The 26,676-nt window shown below is 40.5% G+C and overlaps 1 protein-coding gene across 2 annotated transcripts in view; it reads left to right on the top strand.

Moving 5' to 3' along the window:
• Positions 1–26,676, top strand: part of mcama (melanoma cell adhesion molecule a) — a 52,022-nt gene that overhangs the window by 10,017 nt on the left and 15,329 nt on the right. For both annotated transcript variants that reach the window (XM_061056432.1, XM_061056431.1), the window contains exons 2-6: positions 22,145–22,275; positions 24,673–24,901; positions 25,013–25,083; positions 25,239–25,326; positions 26,384–26,560. In XM_061056432.1, the coding sequence (XP_060912415.1) occupies positions 22,145–22,275; positions 24,673–24,901; positions 25,013–25,083; positions 25,239–25,326; positions 26,384–26,560 (696 nt within the window). The remainder of the gene's footprint in view (positions 1–22,144; positions 22,276–24,672; positions 24,902–25,012; positions 25,084–25,238; positions 25,327–26,383; positions 26,561–26,676) is intronic.

Genomic DNA, 26,676 nt, shown 5'->3' with positions numbered 1-26,676 from the left:
TGGTGGCATCCTCAGCCTGTTTAATATTCAACTTGTATGATCTTTATAAGCATTAATAATAATCTGGATGTTAAATTCAAGGTTATGTTGAGTCAGTTTTCTTAGAGACTTGGCACATAAAGCTGGAATACATTTACATATATACCACACACATGCACAAGCCTATCTTTGAAATCCGTTTCTTGGTAAGTGGGAGACTCTACCTCCAAACTGTTCAAACCAGGAAGAACAATAGATACTAAGGTCAAACACCAGTTTGAGGTCACACCAGTACATTTTCAACCCTGAAGTAGTTTTTCTCTGTAGCAGGTTTTATGAAGTCCTTTGCAACATGGATCTTTTAAATGAGTTATGCATTTTGATATTAGAAAGTTGTATGATGAAAAGTAAGTTGAGACACTTGATTGATGATATGCCGACTTTGGTTTTCAAAAGATCGGTTTGTTACGTTGGGATAAACGGTGTTTGTTTTGCTGTTTGGTACAAATTATGATACAATGCTAAACATCATATTGCTTCGTTGAAAGACTAGCAACGTGGTAAAAAAGGCAAACATTGATAAATATTCCATTAAGATACTGTATAATGACCAAGATGAATATGAAAGTGCCCAATTTAGAAAAACAAACGTTATCTAATAGCATTAAACACCACTGCTTTTATTTGCTTTTAATGTCGGCCAGCCTATTCATCTTTTCGTTCACTCCGCTTTGAACAAGCATATTGGCATTTCCAATCAATTTCATCCATACGAAAAGCCTTTCTTGTAATCTTGTATGCACATTAAAAGTCATTACCTCGAGGCTGAATAACTCAAACTGGAGTAGAGCGTTGTCAGAGCTAAGTTACCCATTAATCAGTGAGGCTGTTGAGTTGCGGTTAACGGTCCATAATGAACTCTTATTACTCCTGGTGGATGGAAAGCGGAGATTCCCCTTTAAATCCCGAGGGGTTAAGGTGTGTGTGAAATGCGACCACAACACTATGTCACTGGTAAGAGGTTTAACTTCCATCCTTAACCCCGTCCTCTTGTGAGTGATATGCGATATGTGTCTTTTTGGAACAATAGAGGTGACACTGACTTGTCTTCAGTATTTGCTCAAGGCATCCCCCAAAGACCATGTCATTGTCCTGAGGAATGCCAAGTCCTCTGATTTCTTCCCTCCTTTTGGTTTATGTCAAAGTGCCAGACCCACCGATGTGTCAGTGTCACCTGCAGAACGCCTGGAGAACCTGCAGAAGTATATATTTAGTGTAGCATCCCCCAGGATTAGGTTGCAAAGTCATATCATGACTACAAATGACGATAGTAACAAAATAGTGAATGCAACTGGTAATGTTTTTGTTTTTCCGGACTTCTAAGGGTCAAAAAGCACAGAAGCTCCATTACTGTCAGCAGGTGAGGGTGATTTATTTTGACAACCAAAGACACAGAGACAGGATTCAAATATTTTTTATTTAAAGCCAAAATATATGGATAGGTTGCCTTTAATTTTTTGCTTTGAACAAACTTAGTTTTCTGTTTTGTTTCGGCAGTATCATTGATTTAAATCGGTTGCATGTCTTACCCATCAGATTCAGCTAAAATACAGATAGAAGCTGGAATAATGCTGGAAAACAGCACATATAAAGACATTATCTTTGTATCCTTATCCTTAGTCTGATATGTCAAAACCCTGTGTCCAAAGAGATGCATTGTTTTACTACTTTTGGGGTTATTTGTAGACATTGAATAAAGCTATATAGAAAAACACCAGCCATGTAGTATACACATTTTTAAAAATAACGTTTCAGTGTAAGAAGTCTCACATGGTAACTTTATTTTGAAACAGATATTCTTGTTAATTGAAGGAGCCATATTTGCTTATTTGTCTGATTATAGTTCATAGAAATCAACCCTTGCTACAGCTTCCTTTCCATTAATGGGTCCTTAAATATGAATGCACAGAGGCACAGCAGTGATTTGAATTTATTGCTTACCTCAGCATGCCAACATGCTTTCAATTATAAACTTCAAAGCATGTTTAGATGAAAAAGGTTTACCCGATTCACCCGCTTCATTTAGCATGTTAGGGCGTTCACATTGGCTTATTAGCACTTAAGACCAATTCAAGCTGAGGCTACTTAAAATAAACAAAGACATGTATGGAATGCAATTAAAACACATCACAATATTTAATATTCTAAAGTTGTATTTGTCCATTCAGAGTGAATGATGAAGCTCATGATTTCTGGCTCTGTGCCAGTCAGTTTCCCGTCACTTCAACTTGCGTTCACATCTGCTGTCGAATTACAATGAAGTCAGTTTAAATCCAGGCTGACTTTGATGGTGAAAAGACATCTCTGTGTTGTGCATGTACATGTGCATATGAATATTCATGAAGACCCCGGGGCTAACCAGAGCGTCTTTCATGGTGTTTGCCTCTTTCGCTAATGGGCTGTGCCATGCCACGGATATGGCATACATCTGGCACTGTTTTTTTCTGAACAGACGAGCAGCTATATGTTTGGATCTGATGTTGGCTGTTCACAATCTCATGCAGGCTGGTTAGGACCGCTTTTTAAATTTCTTCATTTTATCAGCGCTTTCTAAGTGAGAGTAATCAGCACACCAGCGAGTGTTTTCTAAATTAACATGAAAGTCGCCCTCAACATTGTGTGCTTTTTGAATTAAACTTTGTATGACGGAGTGGGGAGGATGTCTGTGTATGCCGTTATGAATACTGTTGAGTAGGATTACAGAGTCTTATGTCAGTGCTGTCTGTAAATGTTATCCCAACCCTTGAGGCTCAGTGATCAGTGCGATGGTAGAGGCCCAGATTTAACTCACATTTCACGCTTTGTATGGGACTTTCCCCCTCAGCATATTCACAGTGAAGCCCTAATTATTTTTGTCTCTTTTTTTTCTGTTGTGCAGTTAGTGGTTGCAGGGCATTTGTTTGGCAGATTCCCCAGAGGTCTCATCTCTTTGTTTAAGTGTCCCTCAGGAGAGATAAGGGAGGCAGAAAATAAGCTTGTTGAGGAAAACCAGCAGCAACTGTTGATCGGACAGTGGAATTTTTCATGACAATGCCCTCCTTCTTTTTCTCTGAATCATTGAAACACCAAAAAGGCTAGGAGAATCAATCATTTAAAAAAAAAAAATCAAGAGCTGAAGATGAATTAAACCCTAAATGTTTTCACTTTATCAAATGGATGTTTAGAAAAACTTAAAATACTCATAAGAAATGACAAAACCATTGCTTTTTTTGTGTAAACCATTGCATATTTTGGGATTGTTCAGTGTTTTTACCAATGCTGCAGCCAGCTTTTCAGCATTTAAACAGTTTTTGATTCCCTCAGCTATTTGCATAGTTAAAAGAAAATGTACTAAGACTAGATATTACTGTGCTTCTCATCAAACATGTGACTTATTCTCTGGGGTTTTGGGGGGAAAAAACATAGTATTTATTGTGTCTGATTTTCTCAAGAAGAATAACAACCTTGTGTTTTCAGAATATTTCTGCACGTTGTCTTCTCCGTTCAACCACCAGAAGTCACAGAGTCAATGTGGGGGAGGAATTTTTAAGACAGATGCCTGGTAGTTTGAAGTGAGATGAGCTGAATTTGAATTGGGAAAAGATCAAACAGATGTGTCCTTTTCTAACTGAAACTCTTAAATATGTATTTCACAGACTGCAGATTGAAAAAAGAGCTTTTAGGAGTAGATGTTTGGTGATAACAGATTTTCTATGGTGACTTGTTTTGAGCCTCTGTTGGAGAAATGTCACAGATCTTGACGTGAGACGTGATAACAGGCTTTGTTCACAGATAAGAATCAGACACTGAAGGGTGGTGTGCAAGTCGCAGACAGGATTTATTTGGGAGCCCGGGTGCAGAGTTGACTTTTCGGGGCAATTTAGTGGCTGCCAGACACTTCCAGTGTCTTTTGAAGACGTGTGTGATGAAAGCTGTAATGTGATCTACCTCTGCAGCTCAAATTTAGGGTCTGGAATCTGCCTGGGGGTGCTCCTTCACTACTGCAATTTTAGAATAAAGACGTGCTAATGCTCTAGGCTCCGACAGCATCCTTGTAAAAATGGGGATGAAGACCCTCTGAATTAACATCTGGAATCACTCAGGATGAGAAAGATATAAAGGCTGTGGTTAGCAAACACCTTCCTCTTTTATATGAGATACAGAGTTTGGCATCAAAGTCATTAGTAGTTCAAATGATGATGTGAGAAATACTCATTGTCTGAGTGTTTTTCCTGAACACTTTCCTCAATATTTCCTTCATTTTATTAGATATTAGTTGCTGTTTTTTTTTCTGTTAATCTGTAAGAATAACAGTTTCACACATGGAAGTTCTTCGCAGTGATAATTAGACACTGAGAATGTGATGAAGCTGGACTAAAACCAGGACTCATTTCAATGCTGGAAAACATTCAACTTACTAATAAACTTGAATCCAAACCGAATGAAGACATCATGCTTACCCTGATGGATTATTTAGCTCTGCTGCAGCCAGAATTACGCTCCAAACAAATTAAAACTGGTGTATCTCATCAGAGGCAGAAATGGTCTGTGTGACTAAAATAAAACGCACACTCATTAGGGATTTGTTTGTGTCGTCAGTTGAGGTTGGCGGGAGGTTTTATTGTAATTTGGGCTCTGACTTGAACTATTTCTTCTTGCAACAGTATTACGTTGTGGAAAACTAGTTATTGCTTCTATTTTTTATGATGTTTCTCACATTTTTGTCCCTGACAAAGAGTCTTTAACAACTGTTAGACACATTTCTTTTTGCTGTCTGCTGTGGATATTAAATATTAAATATGGAAACTCACCCTTATCTAATTCGACAAGTGAGCAGGACTTGCAAAGGGGTTGTTGTGGTGCTGCATTTCTAAATCAATCTTTGCAACTTCTCTTTGACTTTTGACTCCTGACTTTATTCTAAGCAGTCTTTGTTTTGGCCTTTCTGAATGCACTTCTCAGCTGCAGCAGCACCACGGCAAACAAACCTCTCGGGTTCCCCTGAGGTAGAGACGAGAACATGAATCTCATCTTAGCTACAGTCTCACTGAAGTCTCCCTGTAGCTCTTATGACATCATCAGTGGGTGACAGAAGCAGACCCATGTGCCAGACTCTTCACATTGAGAGGAGTCATTCGAGGTGGTTTAGGGCATCTGGCAGGGAAATCCCCCGCGGAGCCAGAAGGGACCTGGATGAGGTTGCCTGGGAAACAGACGTCTGGGTGGCGCTGATTGTCCTGTTGTGAAAGTGACCCTGACCTGCATAAGTGGCTCAATATGGACGGAGTGTACAGTTAAACTAATGTATTGAAATTAGATGCTGTTAGTTTTCTTCGAGTGTGCTTTTGCCGTATTACTTTTTTTGGCAGAAAGCCTTTCACCCTGTTGAAGCGGACTACACCTGCCTTTGTTATTGTAGATTTAAGGTGATCAGATCTGTCAGGCTTACTCTTCCTGGACTAGCTCCTGAAAATGCAGGTAACGAATGTACAGTAAAGAGTGTGTTCATATAGCTTTAAGACCCCGATCGTGCTTATAGCCCCTTGTTTACATCCCAGCATATGTCACACTTAGTGGTATCTAATATGCAGTCATATTGATATAACAGACCCCATCCAGGGTCTCATTGAATAAGTGATAGCTCCTGAAGTGCAGCTGCACAGTCTCCTGCTGCTTGATTGTGTTATTTAAGATCCCTTACTGTACAGAATGTCAGGTAGCTATGTACATAAAGACAAGACACTCTTAGTAAATAAAACAAAACGGGAAAAAAAACCATCCAAAAATACACAAAGAAAAGGTTGACTAGCACCAAATCTGAAGAATAAACCTTTGACTGTGCAAAGCCCCCTGCAGGGCCGGAGGAGTCACGACGCTGTGTGTCCTCCGCCTCCAGCCAGCTTGGCATCTGCTGCCCAGCAGAGACAGGAAGACTGATATCGACACGCTTAAAGGGTACATAACACGTGGTAAATTACAGTGGAGCTGCAGAAAGCCCTTTGGACACATAGTAGCTGTAGTATGGCTTAATTTATTTTGATCTTCCTGTCATGTTCTTGTGCGGAAGTCTCTATGTCTCACCACCTGCTGAGCCCGCCATTAAGAACAGCGATTCTCATCCATGGTGTGCTTGTTACCCAGTGGCAATTTCCAGTTACATATGTCTCCTACCTCATCTGCCCATCCTTTTGTGTTTGTAGTCTGCACAATGGTCGATGACTGATGCATGAGGCCGCATTAGATCCGTTTTCCATCTCTAGTTCGAACCAGCAGCTTGAAAAGAGTGAGTGACACAGAACAAGCGAGGGCATAGCCATCAGCTAAAGGCAGAAAATCAAGTTTCAAGTTACAAAATGTCTCCTGCCTCCTACATTAATCCCTCAGATTAGTTGCAAAGACACATGCCCCAGTTTCTCACGACCTATGTACTCAAAGGTTAAGGCTAATAATGTTTAATATTTCTGTTATTGCATGTAAATCTCGGGGAACAAATGTTATCCTGTCTGTGGCACACGGCCAACTTGTTCTTTCAGGACACCTCCACTTTCATGAGAAAAAGATCAGAAATGTACAGTTTCATTATTAACCCTTAGATGCGCACATGATCGGACCCTTCACAATCTTCGTGTTAAAATCAGTGTGTTTATGTGTCATTTTGGTCGACAATGTTCACCTGCATACACCAGCAGATTTTACGTGTGAATTATTTTTTATTCTTAACATAACTGGAAAAAATACAAATATTGCAAGAAAACAACCTCGCTGGGTCCTCTTTTATCCACTTATTCATTTAAGGGTTAATTCTCACAAATATTACTACTGCCAGGAGTTATTGGTGGATTCATTAGGAAGTCATTTTAGCAAGGTTGACACATTTAGTGCTATTGTGAGATTTGTTAAAATTAGCAAAGTGTTTGAAGAATAGGCACGAGAAAAACCAGTGTCCATATTGTCTTAATGAAGGTAAATGTCCCACACTGTAACGGGGTAACGTAATGGTTTAAGTAGATTTTAGAGATAACATCTTTTTCTCTAAGGCACAGGGCAATTTATTAAGCTGCATAAAGTGTACTTGTTAGTATTGGATGAATTCATCCATGGATTTGTGGCCTTTTATAGACTCTTCTTGATAGACAAAAAGAAAGATGTTGGATTTATGTGTTCGTTTTTCTCTTTTGTATTTCATCCTCTAGATTTTGATGTAAGTTATCTAGTTAAAAACTTTCACACTGTTGGGCAATGGCAATTTAAAAAAGAGTGTAGTTAAACTCGAAGCAGCAATGGAGTCCAAGCTTATAAAATCCTGGCTCCTACACTTCCCATAATGCCTCTCTCCTCCAGGCTAGCCTTTTATAAATGGAAGTCTCCGAGCTCACAGCTGAGATTGTCAGTGTCCAGTATTTTTCTGCTCCAGCAAAGCCACAGGAGATGTTATGAAACACTTTCCACAGCTGAGTGGTTCTGTCCTCAGTGAGAAAACTGATCCTCATGTGTAAAATGAGCGGAGCGTCCCTTTAATGACAGGCGGTCATGCTGTCAAAGCTGCTGAGTGCTCGCTGTGAAACTCTGAGGCAGCCCAAAAAATGAGCTCATACTTTAGAACTTGAATTAACATAACTTTAACCTACTTTATAACTTTTCAAACTTCACTGAATGAACTTCACTTTTCCGCTCTGATTCAGCATTTTCAGAGTTATATATTGCCTCCATGTTCTCTTATTCTTCCCCAGGGTTTTCCTTTTGCAGCCATACTTCAGTGGACTCAATCTGCCATGAGTATTTTCTGGATTCATTTGATCACCTTATGATCTAAATGTCAGCTGATCGGTCTTCTACGTGCCTAGCTGAAACGAATCGATAATCAAGCGCTTCACAGACTTCAGTCTTGTGGTGAACGCTGAGCATTAGTAACAAACTATGATTTAGTTGAATGAAGAAATAAGAGCTTACTTTTCAGTATCTAAGAGTTTTCCATTCTTCTGGCTGAATCCACCTTTCTCTTTTAAAGGCTCAGTTTCTTCTTTTGGGATGATTAAAAACTAAGTTCTGGGTTCTGTTCCCTTTTGGTAGTGCCGTATTACACATACGCTTTTAGACATTTCTTGTCCTTTGCTAGCCTTCAAAAGTGACAAGCGGTCAAGGTAAAGACAGAATATCCCCTCTGCTCTATATTTGGTCCATTCCTGATATTTTCAGTGCCTTCCCTTTGGTTTGGCTCATGTTCAGCAGGACATCAGGCTCTGTTTGGCTCTAAATGAACTGGCACTACTTCATTCACTGACACTGGCACTCCTCTCAAAAATGTGGGGCAGCTTATCCCTCACTCCTCTTCATTAAACACATCAAACCTTTTCATATCTGTCTTTAAAAATTCCCCAAACTGGGCAGACTTCACACACTGTAGGATGTGAGCGTTAACGTCAGACAGACTGCTTGGGAAAGTCTCCTAATTGAATAAGTTTTATTCAATTAGAAAAATCTCAAACCCACAATGAGCGTTTCCCTACAGAGAAAACACTGCTTTGATTTGATTAAGCAGGTCTGATCGGAGCACGAGGAGCAAACTTCAAAAGCCTGTTTACAGACTTTAACACAATCAGAGTTAATAACACTCCATGCGTACCGTCTAGCGACTTGCCACAAAGCCGGGGTCGTCTCATCCGTGTGACGACGGTAAGGAGCTGCCGGGTGTTTCTCCCGGTCGTCTTAGCTCACAGATCAAGGCCCCTGGTCTGGATCTTTGAACTTGACATTTCAAAAGGGGCAGGATAAAGAGATGCTTAAATATCAAATCCTCCCCTGCTCCCTCAGCCCTGATATTCGACGCTGTTAAAAGATCAACCGCCTAATCAAAGAGAAGTCCTCTGAGCACAGGATTTTCCCCGTGTGCCTGTCTGTGGAATTTAATTTATACATGTTTCAGCATAAAATTGGGTTATCCCACTTTTGTTTCAGGAGGGTTTTTCATGATCAAGCTGCTTCCATTAACAACAAACTGTTTTTTTATTAGGAATAGATTGTGTTCTTCCAGCTGCAGTGTTGTACCACTCTTGTCAGTTTTGGGATTTCAATCAAATTTAAAATCTGGAAACAGAAATACTTAGTTTATCCCCAGGGGGAAAAGTGGCTGTTGCTGCTCCTCTTACACACATTACAGCAGTAAGAAATAGTGAAAGAACTTTAAAAAATAAGATTTAAATCGCACAATCACACTAACGTAAAAAGAGGCAAAATTAATGACAGAAACCATTATATGTTTTCAAAATGATCCATTGTAATTATCCAAAACAGTGAATACACCCACCCTCCTTTTCCACTGTTCTTGATGTAGCTGTGAACAGTTTTATTCTTGCTTTCAACCCCCTTCAGCCAAGAACTGTCTTATTGTCTTGCTAATGTGTGATCTTGCTTCATCTGACTTTGTTGTCTATGTCTCACACTAATACCTTACTGAAAACACTGGAACAAGGAGAGCCAGAGATGGTGTATTATATGGAGTATTGAAGCCACTTTGGGGCAGCGTAACATGTTTTACATAATGCAAATTGCCATTTTCTTCTTTTAAAGACGTCATTGTAAATATAAATATGGAAACATTTGATGGTTTAAACACCCAGCAGACCTGCATTCAGACCCATCGAATCTCTTTTTGGCTCTGTATTTGGTCTCCTCTTTCTTTGGAGGGAAATATCATACTCTTTGGCAGTTACATGGTGCACTGCGTTGACTGCTTGCTAACTTTATTTCACTTTCATTGGAGCTGGGCAGGAATGCAGTGATCTTTTTAGGGCATATTTACTGAAATGAGCTTCATGTTGCTGGAAATACGATTGATAAGACTGATGGGACTGAACCGAAACAATGTTGAGGGCTTGATGTTGGTCAAAAGCATTTATCGGTGCAAATTCAGTTTCCTTTGAAAGGCTTCAAGCATGATGGTCAGTTTTGAGGTTTTTTTTTTACTTCCTTTTTTTTTACCATCAAGACAGTTCTAAAACATGAAATGAGCTGGGAGGAGATTTGTGGAAGGGCTAGATTTGTTTGATGAAGTTTCACAGGTGTGAGAGCAGGAACTCATCAGAGATTTCACCCTGTGTGGTCTTTTGATAATACTCTTCTAACTCCCCTCTATTTCTCACCCACCTTACACACACACACACACTCCCCTTTTTGCCCTCCTTTCTTTCTTCTCACATCTCCTCTACTCCTTCCCACAAATCACTTGACAAATAGGCTGCCCACAGGTGTTGCTGGAGCCCCCCCCCCCCCCCCCACCATCCCCCCCTTCCTCAGCTGCCCCTGTCCTCCACAGCATGGGAATGGGGGGGCGACATGACTATTGTTCACAGCTGCTTCTGTCAACGTGAACCCCACCTCCTCCATCCTCCCCAGCGCAGCAGGACACAGTGCCACCCGTAGACTGGGAATCCAGTCACAACCACGGCGCTGGCTCAAGGTCTTGGCACGCTGCGGCCGAGTGAATCAAACAAGCAGAGGATATTGTCTGCTGAGCCCTGAGAACCGGAGTCTCCCAGTCTGGAGATCAAGATAAAGGAGGCGTAGAGCTGCTCACTGCTCTCATATCAAACAATGAAACTGGTTATGAGTTCTGAACACAGATATATCTTTGTGTCTGACATTGTGTCTGACCGACTTCTGGCATGTGACTCCCGCCAGAGGAAAAGGAGAAAGTGTTTTTTTTTTTTTTTTTACTTCCTCGAGGCATGCACTGTGTTTGGACGTGAAATACAGGGCAAGTTTGTTGTGAAAATACACGTGTTTTAGATCTGTGAGACTCGTCAATAAGGCTGCGGTGAAGGTGAAAATATTTTGAACCTTTGACTCTCACAGTCTGTTTATGTGCACACATCATCAGCACAGACTCTTGAGGAAAACGGGACAAAAACATTCAAATGCTCTGCAGATATAGTCATCAGTATCCAATATCGGTATTGTCCTCTCTTACTGCTGAAAAGGAGAAATTGGTTATTCATGAGCATGTCAGTCAATCCATTGGTCAGAATTTATTAGCCTCCAAAAAAACACAATAAAAACAAAAAAACTGCAGTGCTAGCCGAGAATGCAATGTGTCTGTTTAGTACATTTTCTGAATGTCTGTTTACCTGGAAGTCGTGAAGGTGGAGGATATTATGATTGTACTGGTGATAACTCAAGCTAAAACCCACATGTGCTTTGTTTGCTCCCCGTCCCCCTTCACAAGTCCACCCCCCCTCCCCCTCCCCCGCCCTGCCTGCCACTGTGTGTCCTGCACTCTCCTCAACCTGCAAGTAATTGTCCTTCACCCAGCCGTGGAACATCTACAAAGCTCCCCAAATGCACGATATACTGATTGCCAAGACAAAACATTGACATCACTAAGACTAATCTGTTCTCAAAATCTTTTTCATTTTTCTTTTTTTTTTTTGCTTAATCTGATGTCTTGCTGCAGCCTAGCAGCTGGAGAGTAGCTCTGAAAAGCTGTTTAAGTGATTTTTTTGTTGATAAGATTCCAGTACAGGATGAATTTACAGACCCACACACACGTTCACAGACTCTCCTATCTGCACTTTTCATCTTTCTCTTCTCGCAAAACGGCTGCATGCATGCCTGCTCAAATTCTGCTTCAAATATCAAAGTGAGATATATAACACTGAAAGACCCTCAGAAGTAGAATGTGGTCTTTTTAAACAGGTCTTTGAAATGGATGTAAGTTTCATTAGACCACAAGTTGCACATCTTGACATTACATTGTACGTGCTTGCATGTGTTTGAGTAACCAAATTACTGTTGGCTCTTTGGGTTCTCATGTAAACGAGAAACTTCATTTCCTTAATTAGATCAAAGGTTGTGGAGACACCTGGCCCTCATTCTGACTTTTATCACCCTCGATTATAAAACCTTGTTAAGTATTGTCCCAACTATATGGGAGGATTATATTTGAGTAAATACCACTGGTGTGTGACGGTATCAGTTTTTCTTTTTGGGAGTTTTTCATACAGAAAGACAAACGTTTTTCTAGCTTTAGCTTTTTAAATGAGCTTGTATCTGTTTTTCCTCTTTCTTATGTAGCATGAAATTACATGACAGTAAATGTATCTGTTTGGACCTGTCACACAAACATTATTTAACCTTGTGTCTAAAGGTATTTGATTGCCATTTGTCCATTGATTATTAATCGCTGTTCTTTAAACAGCTTCTTTAAACTGAAGTTCTTTAAACTTCTGTAAACACTCAATTGGTTTTATTTCATGCAGACCATCCACAAAAACATGGGAGGTGGTAACAGATTTCTGCCAAACATGGTTTTGTTGAATAGCATTTACCCTTTTACTGAGTGCTTTCTAATAGAACGACTCATATTAAACTCATGAATAACAGTGATTCCTGTAGTTGGTTTGCAGTGAAATGTCACAATAAGGTCCTCTGACAAATTTAAGGGGGAAACACACATCAAAAGTCCCACTCAGGTGTGATGCTTGGCTTTGAACTGACAGCTTTCATGATCTTTCTCATAGATTCTCCAAGTCTTTGAACTCAGCTTATTGAGATGAACGATGCTACTCTTCTTCTACCTAATTTGTCAGGTCCAGCTGTATCTGATCCAAGTTTCTGTCACACTCTTCTCTTTATAAGCACATGTCTTTAGCGCTGCCGTTGAGTCGTTGAGTGTCATCATAGTTCAGCTGGGAATATGATCACATGTAGAAACAGGAATGTGAAGGCAACAGTCTCTAATGGTGGTTTGAGCTCTGACAATTTTTTACACCTGGATAGTGAGAATTAGAAGCAGCTTTATTGGCCAAATGTTTTGACTTTCAGGGCTTACATTGGTAAGAAGACATTTAGATTTAAATTGAAGGGTTTCAAAACGAGAAAGATTTCCATCCAAACAAACGTTTAAGCGTTGGTTCCCAAGCGATATCTTCATGTTATAACACACACAAAAACCTCGACCAATGTCCATTAACTCACACTGGGCCTGTGTCTGTCGGTATAAACAGTAAGTAGATGTCTTCTATTCAGTTGGCTGCTGTAAAAAGGGGAAAAAAATACATCAATGATAAAAACTAAGACCAGAGTTTCTTTGTGCGGACACAACTTGATTGATTAAACTGAATCTAGTCTATGTGATCTATTTCTACAGGCTCCATTTTTGTTGGTATACACTTTAAAGGCACTGCTAAAGTTTCAGACTTTAAAGGGTCAGCAGAGTTTCAAACAACTCCCTTTTAGAAGTTTGATACTGCCCTACGTTGAGCGACACAAGGGGGCTAAGAAGCAGAAGTTTTGTGTTTTTGAAACAGAATAGTGCAGCTGAGGATGACGCGTCAATGAAACATACAGTTCCTTTTCAGAAGGAGAAAGAAATAGACCTCGAGCTTAAAGGCAAAAATAGTCATAAAACCATCATGAACATACAAGTCTGTAATATATGTTGTTCTATAAGTTGCTGTGAAAACAGGCGTGGTATTGGACTGTGGGCTTCAGACGGGTTTTGGTGTCTATAATTTGATACTACAAACAACAGTGCTTTTAAATCAGTGTGTGTGTGTGTGTGTGTGTGTGTGTGTGTGTGTGTGTGTGTGTGTGTGTGTGTGTGTAGGTTGGTGGTGGTGGAGTTAGTACAGGGGTGGGGAGTGGGGTAAGTAGGACTGGTCCGGGCACAGGGACTAGCCTCTTGCCCTCATTAACACAGCAGTGCACCTGTGATCACTCTGATATTCTCTTTGAGAGCATTAAGGTTCTCGGCAGGGGATTTGGGGGGGGGGGGGGGGGGCAACTGGGGTTCGCCATTTTGATCCATGTGAAATGGGTGTGGCACACTTGCCCGACAGCTCGCCTCATGTCTGGTTGATGGGATAAAAGGAGAGGGAGTGCACAAAAAACGCCTTTGTTGTGGGACAGGCACAGATCGAATGCAAATAAATTCAGATGCAAGCAGAAGCAGACCCACAAAATAACTGATATGAGTGCACACTGAAAACATAAAGATTCCTCTCGGGGTGTGTGTATGCGTGCGATGGAGGCGCAGCTCGCAATCAGCGTTAAAGATAATTATGTTCAATTTTTATGGAAAAATCCAGCCGACTTAATCAAATGGTCAATGAGGTTTTTAGTCCTGTTTGCATAAATGAGTATTGTGTGGTTGGGTATGAAGTCAAAAAAGTTTCCTCACTTTTGGTGATTTTTTTAAAACCGATTGCTCAATTTCTATGATAACTAATGTTTTTCTTCGATTCTAACCTCAATACATACATCTAAAGTGGTTTAACTATAACAAATTATGATTTGAGGCAAATTCATTAAGCGAGCACACTCATGAGGATAGGACATTAAGAGGAAAATATTTCTCATTTTGATTAGAGCCAGCAGCTAGACCATGGAAACTTCTTCTGAAATGACCTGGAACACCCTGAGGGGGTTGGTTTCTTATTGGTGGATTGGCAGTAGTAAGTTTTGTAGATGTAGTCAGATACATTTTTCCCCCCCACTTTGGATACTTTCGACTTCCCTGGGAAACCAGTAAGGCAAAAAAGAGAAACGTAATTTTAATGGCAAAACATGGATGACTGACATTTGGTTAGCTTTGACAAAAGTTACATCCTCTGCTCACACCAAACTGTTATTGTCACACAATTCACCTCAAACCAGCAGATTTTTTTGGGTCATTTGGTTATGGTATTGGATTGGTGCATTGACTGTATACTCGCCCGGAATAATCGTAAACAGCTTTAGATTTGACGAAATGAGGATTGTTACTGGAACAACTTGGAAAGTTTAGGACGATGGAAGTAAATAATGGAAAAATGTGGAAGTAAAGATCTTCCATATTGAATTTTAACCCAAATTAATTACATTTGGTTCACAACACATGCTCCAGGAAACAAAAAAAAATAGACACGTTGTTTTTCCAGAAGCTAGTGAAACGACAGCTCAACCTAATTTAACGTCAGAAGCCCCGCCGTCTTTAAATCATCGACTTTTTTTCCAGTGATTAAAGAACAGTGACAGTGTGGTGAAACCCTGTCATTGTGTTCGTTCTCTTCCTTTTCTTGGAAACAAAAAACTCTCCTTAATTGGTATTTGGCTTCTCTAACTGAAGTATATCTGAATATTTTATTATTTTGATAAATAAAACCCTGAAGTACTTTATATCGGTTTGCAATGCAGTCCTAACCCTTACTCTCTGCATTTTTCTGACTGTTTCTACTCTGACATCCAAAATAGGCAAAAGTGCCAGAAAAATAGTTCTGAACGTGTCTGATGCTCTTCAAACTGTGACTTTTGTTATTTAAAGCTGGCAGAGCTCTTGGTTTCTGAAGATTGAAATGGAAGTGATTACCTCAGGCCAGCCCTTTCTGTGGGATGGTTGAGCGAAAGCTGATTTAGTTGGCAGCTAGTTTGCAGCTTTCAAGGATATTCAGCACTGTGATGAGGACCACAGGGGCCGGGATAAGAAGGCCTTTGTTGGAGTACAGCAGCAAGTCAGCGTGCTGTCGTCAGAGGTCTGATTGGAAAGAAGGTCTCCTATTTATAGTGTTAGAATAACAGCAGAGGCCTCATACCTGGCACCTCTTACCTTAAATGTCTCGTCTTTCACACACTTTAATATGAGACAAAGATGGAATCGTAGTTTCCAGATTCTGTCTACCTCCAAATGTCATTTTGTCTACGTTCAGTTAAGTGGAATAACTCGGTTAATTGGTTGTAATGGTTCCGAAGCTTCATGTTATTTTTTTTTTATTTCTGCATTTCTAGGTCAACTATGGTGCTCCATACTTGTGGTTTGTATTTTGTCAAAACATACCAATCCCAGTAGAGGAAGGAAATCTAATCATGTGTCCTTGAATTTTTATTTATGTTTGAAATGGAAACCAAACTGAATTACACTGAGTGTTTCCTGAGAACCGCAACATTGTGGTCAGTAGTATTTCTGGATCCTGGAACTGCAATGACCATTTTCCCCAGTTCCAACATTAGACTGGTTTAAACACTGGATAATGAGTTATCCACGTCTTAAGTAGTTGGATTGGCTCTGATTTTGGCAAACAAAATGGCAACATAATAAATAAATGTTTGGAAACCCCCCTTGGTGTAGATGTAGTGTTTAGCCTGTTGACCTTTAATTAGCCATTGTGTGACTGAGGAGCAACCTGCGTGATGCAGCCCATCAGCTGTGGAGGGGGTCGTGAATGAGGAGAAACAAGCTACACTCTCTGCTGAACATAAGAAACAAGCATGAATAAAACATCCATGTTACTCTTTTAATGAAGTCTCACCCATGGGGTGCAATAATGAAATATTAATGCTGCTGCTGCAGAAGTTGCTAACCAAATGATTAGCAATACTTGAAAAACCAGTATTAGCAGATTGATTGTAGGAGGTTGTAGGATGAGCTGAAACCCATCAAACAAATATCATGTTTCCTCTGGATGGGTTTATGGGTGTAGCTATGTAGGCAGCTATTGAGAATTAAGATGCAACAACAGTCTCTTCTTCGAAAACAGCATAAACTCAACATTATTTTGGACACATCTTGTGTTAAAAAGTTTGATTTTAGTCAACTATCTAGCTTTGAGCTCATGATAACAAAAAGCAAGCAGTCTTTTTCAGTGCACAAAAAGCAAACCATTGAAGTCCTCAAACCCACCACAACATTCAAGCTTCATTTTAACAGTCAAGCTCAAATTACAATTGACAAATTTGCTCACAAGAACTTTGAAATCGTATCTGATTAAAGAGCTGTTTTTTCCCCAGTAAGCTGAATCGATTTCAACCATATTTGTTGCCATTTTCCTGTCGTCTTTTCCATGGATGGAGCGAGGGAAGTATCCAGCTGTGTAGGAAGGCGATGCCACATTCATGAAGCCGTCAAAAAGCTCTGTTTGGTCAGTGTTTTTCTACAATGTCTTCAGAGATCAAGCACATGTTCAGAACTTTTTGAATCGCCTTCATTAAGGCTGTTTGTTCCTCTGCAACTAAAAGTTTTGTGCATTTGCAAAGAGGTAATCTGTGGAGGCAGAAATCTAGTATAATCGTGAAAAATACAAACCAACATTGCTTTGTGTTCCCAAATCTAGAGGAAAAAGTAAGTGTTGTGCAACAGTTGCATGTGCCAATTTATTCATTTTTTGCAATATTTGCATTGGGACTAAGATGCACAAATTTGCACTGACACAAAAAAAGTCAGGATCAGGCCCCTACATTTCCTAAAGTCTTGACCTTCGTGAGTCACAGATCTCTTTAGGGTCCCGAGCCGGAGCTGTTATGTGCTCTGCTGCTTTGAAGGGGGAGGATCACTGATGCAGAAAGAGGTGCCTTTGAGGAGATTTGCAGCACTTCCTTATCTCTCTATGTTAAAGAATAAAGCTCGGACCCCTCTCTGCCACTGACTGTCACCCAGGGAACAGGCTGCTGGAAGATTTGTGCCAGACGCTACCTCTGAAAGCACAGCCGCATCAGTGGGACAAGGCGCTCTCATCTCCACTGTAGGGCTGTATGCGTTCACTGTGTGTGAGTGTGTGTCAGCGCTCTTTGATGTCAGGCGGTGCAGAGTGTCCCCCAGGTGTTCGACACAACTCTAGGGTTGCGTATTGAGAAATCCTCCTCCCTGTCATCCACACTTACATGCTAGCTTTTTACACCCTCCTCTCTCCGAGGTGCACTCAGTGTCCACACACAACTTTCATTCAGGGACTCTGCAGGTTCTGGAAAAGTCTGAAACCCTGTTCTACTCTTCCATTTCCACATAAGTAGCATTGAAAGCAGATTTTCTTGCTGAGGATTTGCATTTGGAATGAAATATATAACATAACATATGCAGAACCCAGTGGTCTTTGATCCTGTATTTCTCATATCTTAACTATCAAACCTTAGACACCATGCTTTTTTTGGTTACAGCTTAACAAAGAAATACAAAAAATCCCTCTCTCTGCTGTTTTCTAATACTGGCCCCAAAACCAGCCCGACAAGACCAGTAGACATGAGAGTTTATAGATCATTTATTTAAAGACATTTTAATGTTCTCAGAAGAATTCAGTCTCATTTCATGGCTCAGCAGTCATGTGAGGGATTAGGGTTAGGCCCAGTAAATGAGGCTGGTTTGTCGTGTCAGAGGTGATTTGCACTCTTATCTGTGGTGGAGCTGCAGATCTACCGGACCCCTAAGCTGACAGCCTTAATCAAACGGGAAAGCCAATAATGGTGACCACTTAAGTTAGCGTCTGAGGGTATTGTCTCAGTGTTCGGCGCATAATGAGCGACTGTATACAGAAGCTGTCCTGGAAGTATCCCCCGTCTTAATGTGTGCCATTGTCTCATTTGTATTGTGAGAGCATCGTGTGGCTCTGTTTGTCACAAATAGAAGGACAGGAAACTAACTTGTTTGTCTCTCTGTAGTCTCTTAAGTCTGTCAGTATCCCCTGTCACATTCTTTGTCATCACAAAATTAAGTTGCAGACTTTACTGTAAACAATTTAATTAAGATTGTTCTAAAGCATGCAAGTGCCCCCCAGGTTGGAAGTATGGAAGACGTAGTCCACATCGAAGTAGCGGGTAGTAGTGGGTTTGAATCCCAGCTTGGCCCTTTGCTGCACGTCGTCCCAGAACTTTCTCCTCCCAACATCTCCTTTCTCTCTTCAGCTTTTCTATCTAAAAAAATATAGAATAAAAGTAAGATTGTTGTACAAAGTCTGAACGTTATGGATGAGTGCCACATAGGACAGTGAAAATATGATATGAACGAACAGAAACAGGACTTTCCTTCTATAGTTTTGTGCTTCAAGTGGCCTGGTTCAATTTCCAATTCAGTAATTGAGTTCAAAAGTTTATAAAAAAAGACAACTAGAGGGATGGGAATGGGCTGCCGTTTTAAAAAGATGCTCAGAATGACGATGCTTACTATCTTAATTTGAGCAGGTTATGTACCTCATCTTCACTAGATATGTAGAAGGTCATTACATATTTCCCAAGTTTTAGGTAGTTATAATATCTGAGTTGATAATGGCATGCTAAATCTAAAATGAGCCTTAGTCAAAGTTACTACAATTCATCCATTTTGAAACAGTTCAACATGAAGACAGACATATTTCTTAGGAGAAGTAAAAACTTGACTCACTGATGGAACTTAAGGGAAAGTAAAGAGATAACTAAAATCAGTGTGATTTATCCTCTGGGGAGGATGAAAGTCTGTGAAACAGTTCAAGGCAGTGTGTTCAATGGCTTTTGATAAATGTAGTTCTGGTCTAAAGAGATGAACTGACCAACCTCCCAACGCTGCATCCCAAGAGCAACACTACCAGGGCTTAAAATAGAAAGTACTAAGAGCTGACATTGAACGTCAGGTTAGGTTTGTCATCTTGTGTACTTTGTTGTTATTGAATTATTCATCAGCTTATGATCAGAGATATTTTACGTTTGTGCAGTTCAACAAAGAGGTTTTGTCGTAGTTTCTATATTCCTTTATATAAGATGTGGACAACGTTTTGATATTGGCACTAGAATGTATTCTCTTGGTACTCATTTAGATTTTTTTTTTCAGAGCCTTACCCAGTCCTGCTGTGACTATTGGCAAACCACAGAACTTAAATCAGTTTCTGGAGAGATATAGATACGCATGTAGGAAAGGAAAAGAAAAACAACAGGAAGCAACGAAACACAGTATAGAACAAAACGAGGACCATAAGCAAAAAATAGTTTTTAACCATTTGATTGCTTATTTTAACATTGACATAATGATAAAACAATGTTAAATGTGGCAGGATATTTGCAACAAATCTCTCCAGTTAAATAGTTTATAGGCACCTTGAATTGTGTATGTGTTTGTGGTTGAACTGGGAAAAGTCTGTCCCTCCGCCCTCTTCTATCGTTACCCCTCTGACAGGCCATTTAGGGTCTTGTTGCCAGTAACAGGCTTGATCCTGTCAACACATCCAAATATTCTGGAGTGCTGTGTTTTTTTTTTTTCTGAATGAATTAGCTCAGTATCATCTGGACCCAGACAGCAGACAGCAGACAGTCACAGATGTATGCACACACACTCACAAACACACACACACTCGCACACATCAGCAGGCAGGCAGCAGTTTTGGTAGTCAGGGTCCATAGATCATGGGTCATGTGTGTTTGTGCTAAAGTCCGTGCTGCATAAAGTCACAACAGGAACAGATAAGAACGGTCCCAGGTTGGCTTTGGAAGCTAAATCCCCGGCAGCCCCCCGGTGCTAATCGGATTAGCTGAAAAGTTAGCAGCACGGCCCCAAAGAGACACAACATTTTTTACACTGACTTCTGTGACATATTTTGTTCTCCAGCCTCCATAATCTGCTTCTTGTCTCAGAGCTTTTGCACGTCATCTTTGTCACAATAAACAACAACTTGAGTACACGATGAACTGTTTTTAACCTTTAGTTCAGGGATGGAAAAAGCATCTTTTTGGGCTGTGTGGTGGGTGCAGTTTGTGTGTGTATGTATGTGTATGTGTGAGGGGGGATGTGGTCCACCCAGGTGGGGGAACAATGGCGTGCCCGTTTTCTTGAAAGGAATGGTTGGCTGCGCATAGGCTCAAGAAAGGAGGGAGGGGGAAAAAAAAGAAAAAAAATGAGTTGTGAAATGATTGGTAGTGAGACGGTGGGGAGACGGGGGGATGATGGGGGAGCAGCCGGCTGAATGGGGGCAGCAGGGTGGCAACTGGACCCTTAAAGCTCCTTTCATGCTTGGTCTGGTTCAGCCAACGCGGAAAACACATACGAGGACACTGAGATTCAGCCCTGTTGCTAATCGTTTTTCCTTTATTTTTAAGATTATAAGAACCTTTGAATTTTCAAAAACAAAGAACATGCTTCCCCCAGTTTTTTCTTTATGCATGTGCAACTTTTACGTTACTTGAACCCCCAAATTGATGTTTTTCTGCTCAAGTCTGTTCTTGTGTGGCCTCAATTGATATCAGTGCACATAATGAATTTGCTTTAAGACAATAATGTTTTTGTCTTCTTTGAATTTTCTTCTGGTGTTTTGTAAAGTTTCTGTGTTGTTTAGTGGTAAATTGGTAGATTCATTGGTTATTTCCATACATTAAAGAGAGCCCTATCTGTTTAGCATTGGACCTCTATGACAACAGGCTCACAATGGTCACTGCATTTCTACTTTCCACTGGTTTATACCTCTAATCCACTGCATTTCAAAGGTTAATATTGTTCTTTTTATTCCACCAAGTTTATCTCACAACTTGGCAACCAAAACCATTAAAAATATTTTTTTAGGATAAAATATGTCTTTTCATGTGACCAACCCCACCACTATCTTTTGTCTGCAAAAAAACTATAGAAAAATAACACGTGCCTAAGACTTGGGTGTTGATTGTTAGGATTATGCTGCAAGAAATCTATGATACAGGAGGCAGCATTCTCTATTCTGCACTTCTGCACAAAAGCCCTGCAGAAAAATGTAGAAAAAAATCAAAAGCCAAGCTTAAGCACGGGCAGTTGAGATAAGAAACGTTGGTAAATTAGTCAACGCCAACTGACGGTGTAAAAGGGAGAGAAGAGGAGGGGAAGTATCCTTCTCCATCTTGCATAACAACCTCAAACCAGAAAAGAGTCTTTTTCATGCCGTCTTGTTTCTCTTTGTCACTCTGCGAGCGGGCCCCTCTCTGACAGCAGCCAAGTCCAACATGGCTGAAAAAGCTCTTGGCTCTCTGAATCAACAGCCCAGTGTCAAACTGGCTAGCCTTCTCATGCCTGCATTCCCCCAACGATGTCTAGGGAACTGGTTTTCTGGCCAAGAAGTGGTTTTGTGGCTAGAGTCAGCCAGGCAGAAGGAGGATGAAAATGATGCCATGTGGACAAGAAGCCTTTTCTTCTTTGTTCCCTTAACATGGCAGACTGGTTCCAGGTTGGCGGGGAGGACAGTCAGTCATCTGCCAAACACAATGCACTTACGTAGAATTGAATTAGGTTTAAGGGTCAGTATTACAATTAGATTCAAGTACGAGAGAACATTGTCACAGTGAAATGCCAATTTTATGTTGGATAGTTTGTCTTTGAACCTTTCAATAATAAAATGGTTCTATCTCCCACTAACCCCAGAGAGCATGAATTTTAATTGATGTGCTTGTCTTTGTTTTTCAGTGTGGGCTAAGGTGGAGGTGACTATGCAGGAGAGTGTCGAGGTTTACCTGGATGACTCGGCGCAGATCCCCTGCCACTACAGCTTCACCGACAACAACGAGCCCAGCTTTGTCATGATCCAGTGGTTTGTGGTGAGTACTGCTGGACCTGCTGTGAAAACTGACTGGCAGTGTCAGTTTTTTTTTTAGGAACTAACAGACCGCACATGTAAGGAGAAGGGCTTTGTGCATGAGGTTAGTCATTTGAATGATGGTCAGGGAGCCAAGAGCCCAGTTCAGAGTTGTAGTTTCAGCTTGTTGTGATCCCTTCATTATTGTTACGAGATGAATTCAGGATACATTTTAAAAGTATGAATAGTCATTTTAGAAAAAAATATGAGCTAAATGCTCGCCAATAAGTACTAAAACTTTAATCTTGCAGAGTATTAGAAAACAACACAAACACGCTCTTTAAAATTGTACCGACCAATAAGTCTTGGACATATTGAAAGGCTCAGAAGACAAGCATGAGGATATCAAGCTTTGACTTTTCCTGTGATATATTGTCAAGTGAATACATACATAAAAGTAAAGATTTGTTTTTAAGGTTAAATGGTTATAAGATATGGTCAAGTCAAGTTCAAGTCAAGCTTTCTTTATTGTCATTTCAACCATATACACATGAGATGAAATGTGTTCTTCCACGATCGTGATGCTATGTAAGACATTTGAGAATTAAGAGGTATACACATCAAGCTAAATGTAATGCAAGAGAAACAGATAAAAGGGTCACATATTTTCCTCCTTTTCAACAACTTTAAATACGTATAAAAGCTCCCCAAAACATATCTGTGAAGTTTCTTGTTCTGAATCCACTCTGATCCTGTATTTGATCATGCCTATAAACCCCTCTATTTCAACCCTGATCAGAACATGCTGTTTCTGTGTCTGTAGCTTTAAATATGTAAATGAGCTGTGTCTGACCACGCCCCCTCTCTGGAAGTGGATGTTGCTTGGGATTTCTTGCACCATGCCCTATTGTTTAAGATAATCTCCGAAAAGGCCTGTTTGAGCACACATTTTCTGAAAAGTGGGGAAAGTAAAAGACATAGAGGATGAACTTCTCTCATAATTGGGGGGTTTGTAAACAGGTTACTGACCCATATTAGTGTTAGAAAACCATGGTAGTGCATTTTGCATAATATGTGACCTTTAAACTGTCGGAGGTAGTGTATAAAACAGAACATGAATATACCATCTATCCATAGTCTATAATGCTTCTCGTGTTCAGGGTGAGGGTGGGCTGGAGCTGATCCCAATGTCAGTGGGCAAGGGTACATGTTGCAAGTGAACAGCGGGGTGATGAATGTAGAGTACAACAACCAACTCACTCACATGGATACACTCACGAGCAATTTAGAGTAAAGTGTGACATGGGACTGTGGGAGGAAGCCAGAGCACATGGAAGGAACCTCGAGAAAATGCAAACTTCAAACGGAAAGGTGCCTGTCAGGCCATCGATTCATGCAGCCCCAATATACAAATATTATTTTAAAAAACGTACCCAGAATAAAGTCACAGACAATATTAAACACAAAAGTGGCCTGTTGACAAAACACTAGCTGGTAGATGTTGTGTTTTTTCAGTCGACCATATGTTTTCCTTATATACTGTATGTGTTACAGTGCCAGGGTTTCCAGCAGCATATTCCAATGGAGGAGTAATAAGTTCCTCGAATGACTTCATAAGGAATTATACTTTTATGAAATATTATATTACGCTTTAGGGAAAGCAAGCAGAGGCATTACATCATACAGCTGCTGCCACGTATTTAATGAGTGAGTCGCTTATTTCAACAGTCAATCTAGACACCGCTGTAATGACTCAGTTAAAACAAGACCAAGACCCAAAAGCTCCAGTTTCAGACTCAGAAGATGGAGTGAAAAAGGTTTCTTGGTAAGAGGAGGCAGTCAAAAGTTGGTCAAAGGAAAGCATCTGGCAAAAAAATCAAAATGAGTCAAAACTAGCAGGTAAAAGTTCAAGGGTCAAACCGAGGCAGGTTTAAAAGAAGGATGACTAGAAAGCTTTGGGTAGGAGGGTTTAATGGGTAGGTTGAAATGAGCAGAAGGACTGTAATCTGGGAATCTGGTAAATCAATAAATAGCTGTCTAACACCATGACAACTGTGCTGATAACATGAAAAATCATATCAAGATCAGTCTGATTTAGCTCAGCATGAGAACGGGATTGATGGAAAGCACTGGTACTTTGTCTGGCTGGAGTTATTTAGAGCAGCATGTCTGTGGAAAAAAACAAAACTTCTGAGATTTTACAAGTTGGTAAAATAAGAGTGGGGGAGGAAAGACTCAGTGCTGCTCAGCCCGTCAGACTCAAAGCTGATGTTGGCTTCTTCATTTCCTGCTTGACTCACATTTTATCCATCATTCCCATAAGCAAGTAACAAAAGTTTATACTGATTCTTGTGATACAAAGTATCAGAGTTGATCAAAAAGTAAATTATTTCTTGATTTTTTTTTTTTTGTTCTGCAGAGAGCTAAAACAAGCAGCTCACGGGTTCGTATTTTCTACCTCGGTGGCAATGAGCGGATGGCGGACAACGACACTGAGTACACCACTCGCATCAACGTGACTTCAGACCAGCACGGGACTCGACTCACCATCCTAAACGTCCAGCTCTCAGATCAGAGGGAATTCTTCTGCCAAGTTAACGGTATGGCTGCCGGGAACGCTGAGGGCAAGACCCACCTCAGAGTGTTTGGTAAGTAAGCCCCCCCAAAAGAAAAAATCACAAAAAAAGTAAAGTCTTGATAATGTTAATAAAATACGTCTTTCATTGCAAATGACTGAAGTGTTTATTTTCCTGGTCCAGCTCCTCCAGAGCCTCCAGTGATCGAGGGGGTCCTGACTGGAATATCTGTGACCAATGAGGTGCCTTCAAAGGTGGGTTCACTTCAAATCGTACACAAACATCACAACGTACTATTATCTGTAGGATTACCTTGTTAAGAACAATTCAGTTGCAGACTTTTCCCTTTTACTTACAGCTGCACTGACAACATTTAAAAATCTAAAAGCCAATGTCACTGTCCCTCCAGATTGCATCATGTGAGGCTCAGAACGGTTTCCCTAAACCCAACATCACCTGGTACAGGAACAACATTCCACTGATACCTGAAGCAGGACGTAAGTGTAAACAGTAGTCTTTGTTTCTGTCTGTCTTTGTAATCCTGTATTGGGCTGGACATATAATTCATGCATGACACAATAATTTAAAGGCTTTATATGTGATTTTTTTGATCCAGCAGATGTCGCCCTTGAGCACCAGCATGAAACCAAAACAACTTGCGCTGCATTGTTGTGTTAGCATGCTAATGCTAGCGATCTTTATTATGCTCGTATCTTCACACTGCATGTACATTTACCTGAAATGAGCGTGATCTAGAAACACAGTTAAGCAGTGAGTACAGTATGTTATTCTTCTTTTCTCTAGTCCCTCAATTAAACAACTTTTATACACGAGGGGAGGAGTCAGCCGGCCGTCCTACCGATGTAAACAAACTGAAGATAGGACTCTGAAAACTCTGAAAACATCACAGACAGTGGGACTCGGGTGTTACACCCATTGTAGACAGTCATGACTCACAGAGTTATTTTCAGAGGAGATACTTGATTTATATTATATTTAAGTGTGAAAAATCACATATAAAGCCTTTAATGAAATCAGTCCATCTATCTATCTAAGAAGGTCTGCCATGTTACACTAACGCATCATTGTTTTGACCTATTTTATAATAATAATAAAGTGAAGTTTTTTCAACATAAAAAGGTTACTAGTATCCCCTCTAGAAGCTTGATTTTTGGGCTGCCAATGGCTGTTTTGTTGGTTGGTCCACAATCACACATCACCACAAATATTGTTTATATGTCCGGGAAATTTGTCACAGTGATTCAAGTCCCGAGCAGGAGGAACTGAAAAAAACTAATAATCCAACAAAAAGTGTCAACCTTGGGACAGGTTACATTGCTTTCTAATATTCAGCATGTTTTTATTGTGAGGAAGATATCACCCCTATAAGTTTCATTTGGCAGATAACTTTGTCCAAAGTTCATTACATAATTTCAGCTTTGCCAAAGTTACACTCCTAAATTGCTTTGCTGTTTTGTGGCCCTAAAGTGTGAGTATATCCTGATGAGTGATGTCCATTGTCCCTTAACACTATCCCCCTCTCCATTTCTCCAGATGTAAACGTGTTGATCCTTTTCCAAGAGTTGTCCGGCTTCTACTCCCTCCAGAGCATACTGGAGTACAAGGTGGCTAAAGAGGACAAAGACGCACATTTCTCCTGTGAGGTCAGCTTCTTTGTCCCTGGAGCCATCAGGACAGTGGAGTCCAGCAGCATTAACATCACTGTTCACTGTGAGTAGCACTGAGCCTTTTTTGACTTCTGTCCAATAAGCCCGGCTGTTAGAGCAATCTGATGAACCACTGACAATAGCTGAAGTAGGTATCACAAACGTCTGAGGCACTTGGCA

This window comes from Labrus mixtus, chromosome 14 (assembly GCF_963584025.1).
Source record: "Labrus mixtus chromosome 14, fLabMix1.1, whole genome shotgun sequence".
NCBI lineage: Eukaryota > Metazoa > Chordata > Actinopteri > Labriformes > Labridae > Labrus > Labrus mixtus.
This window is presented reverse-complemented; position numbering and strand designations above follow the sequence as displayed.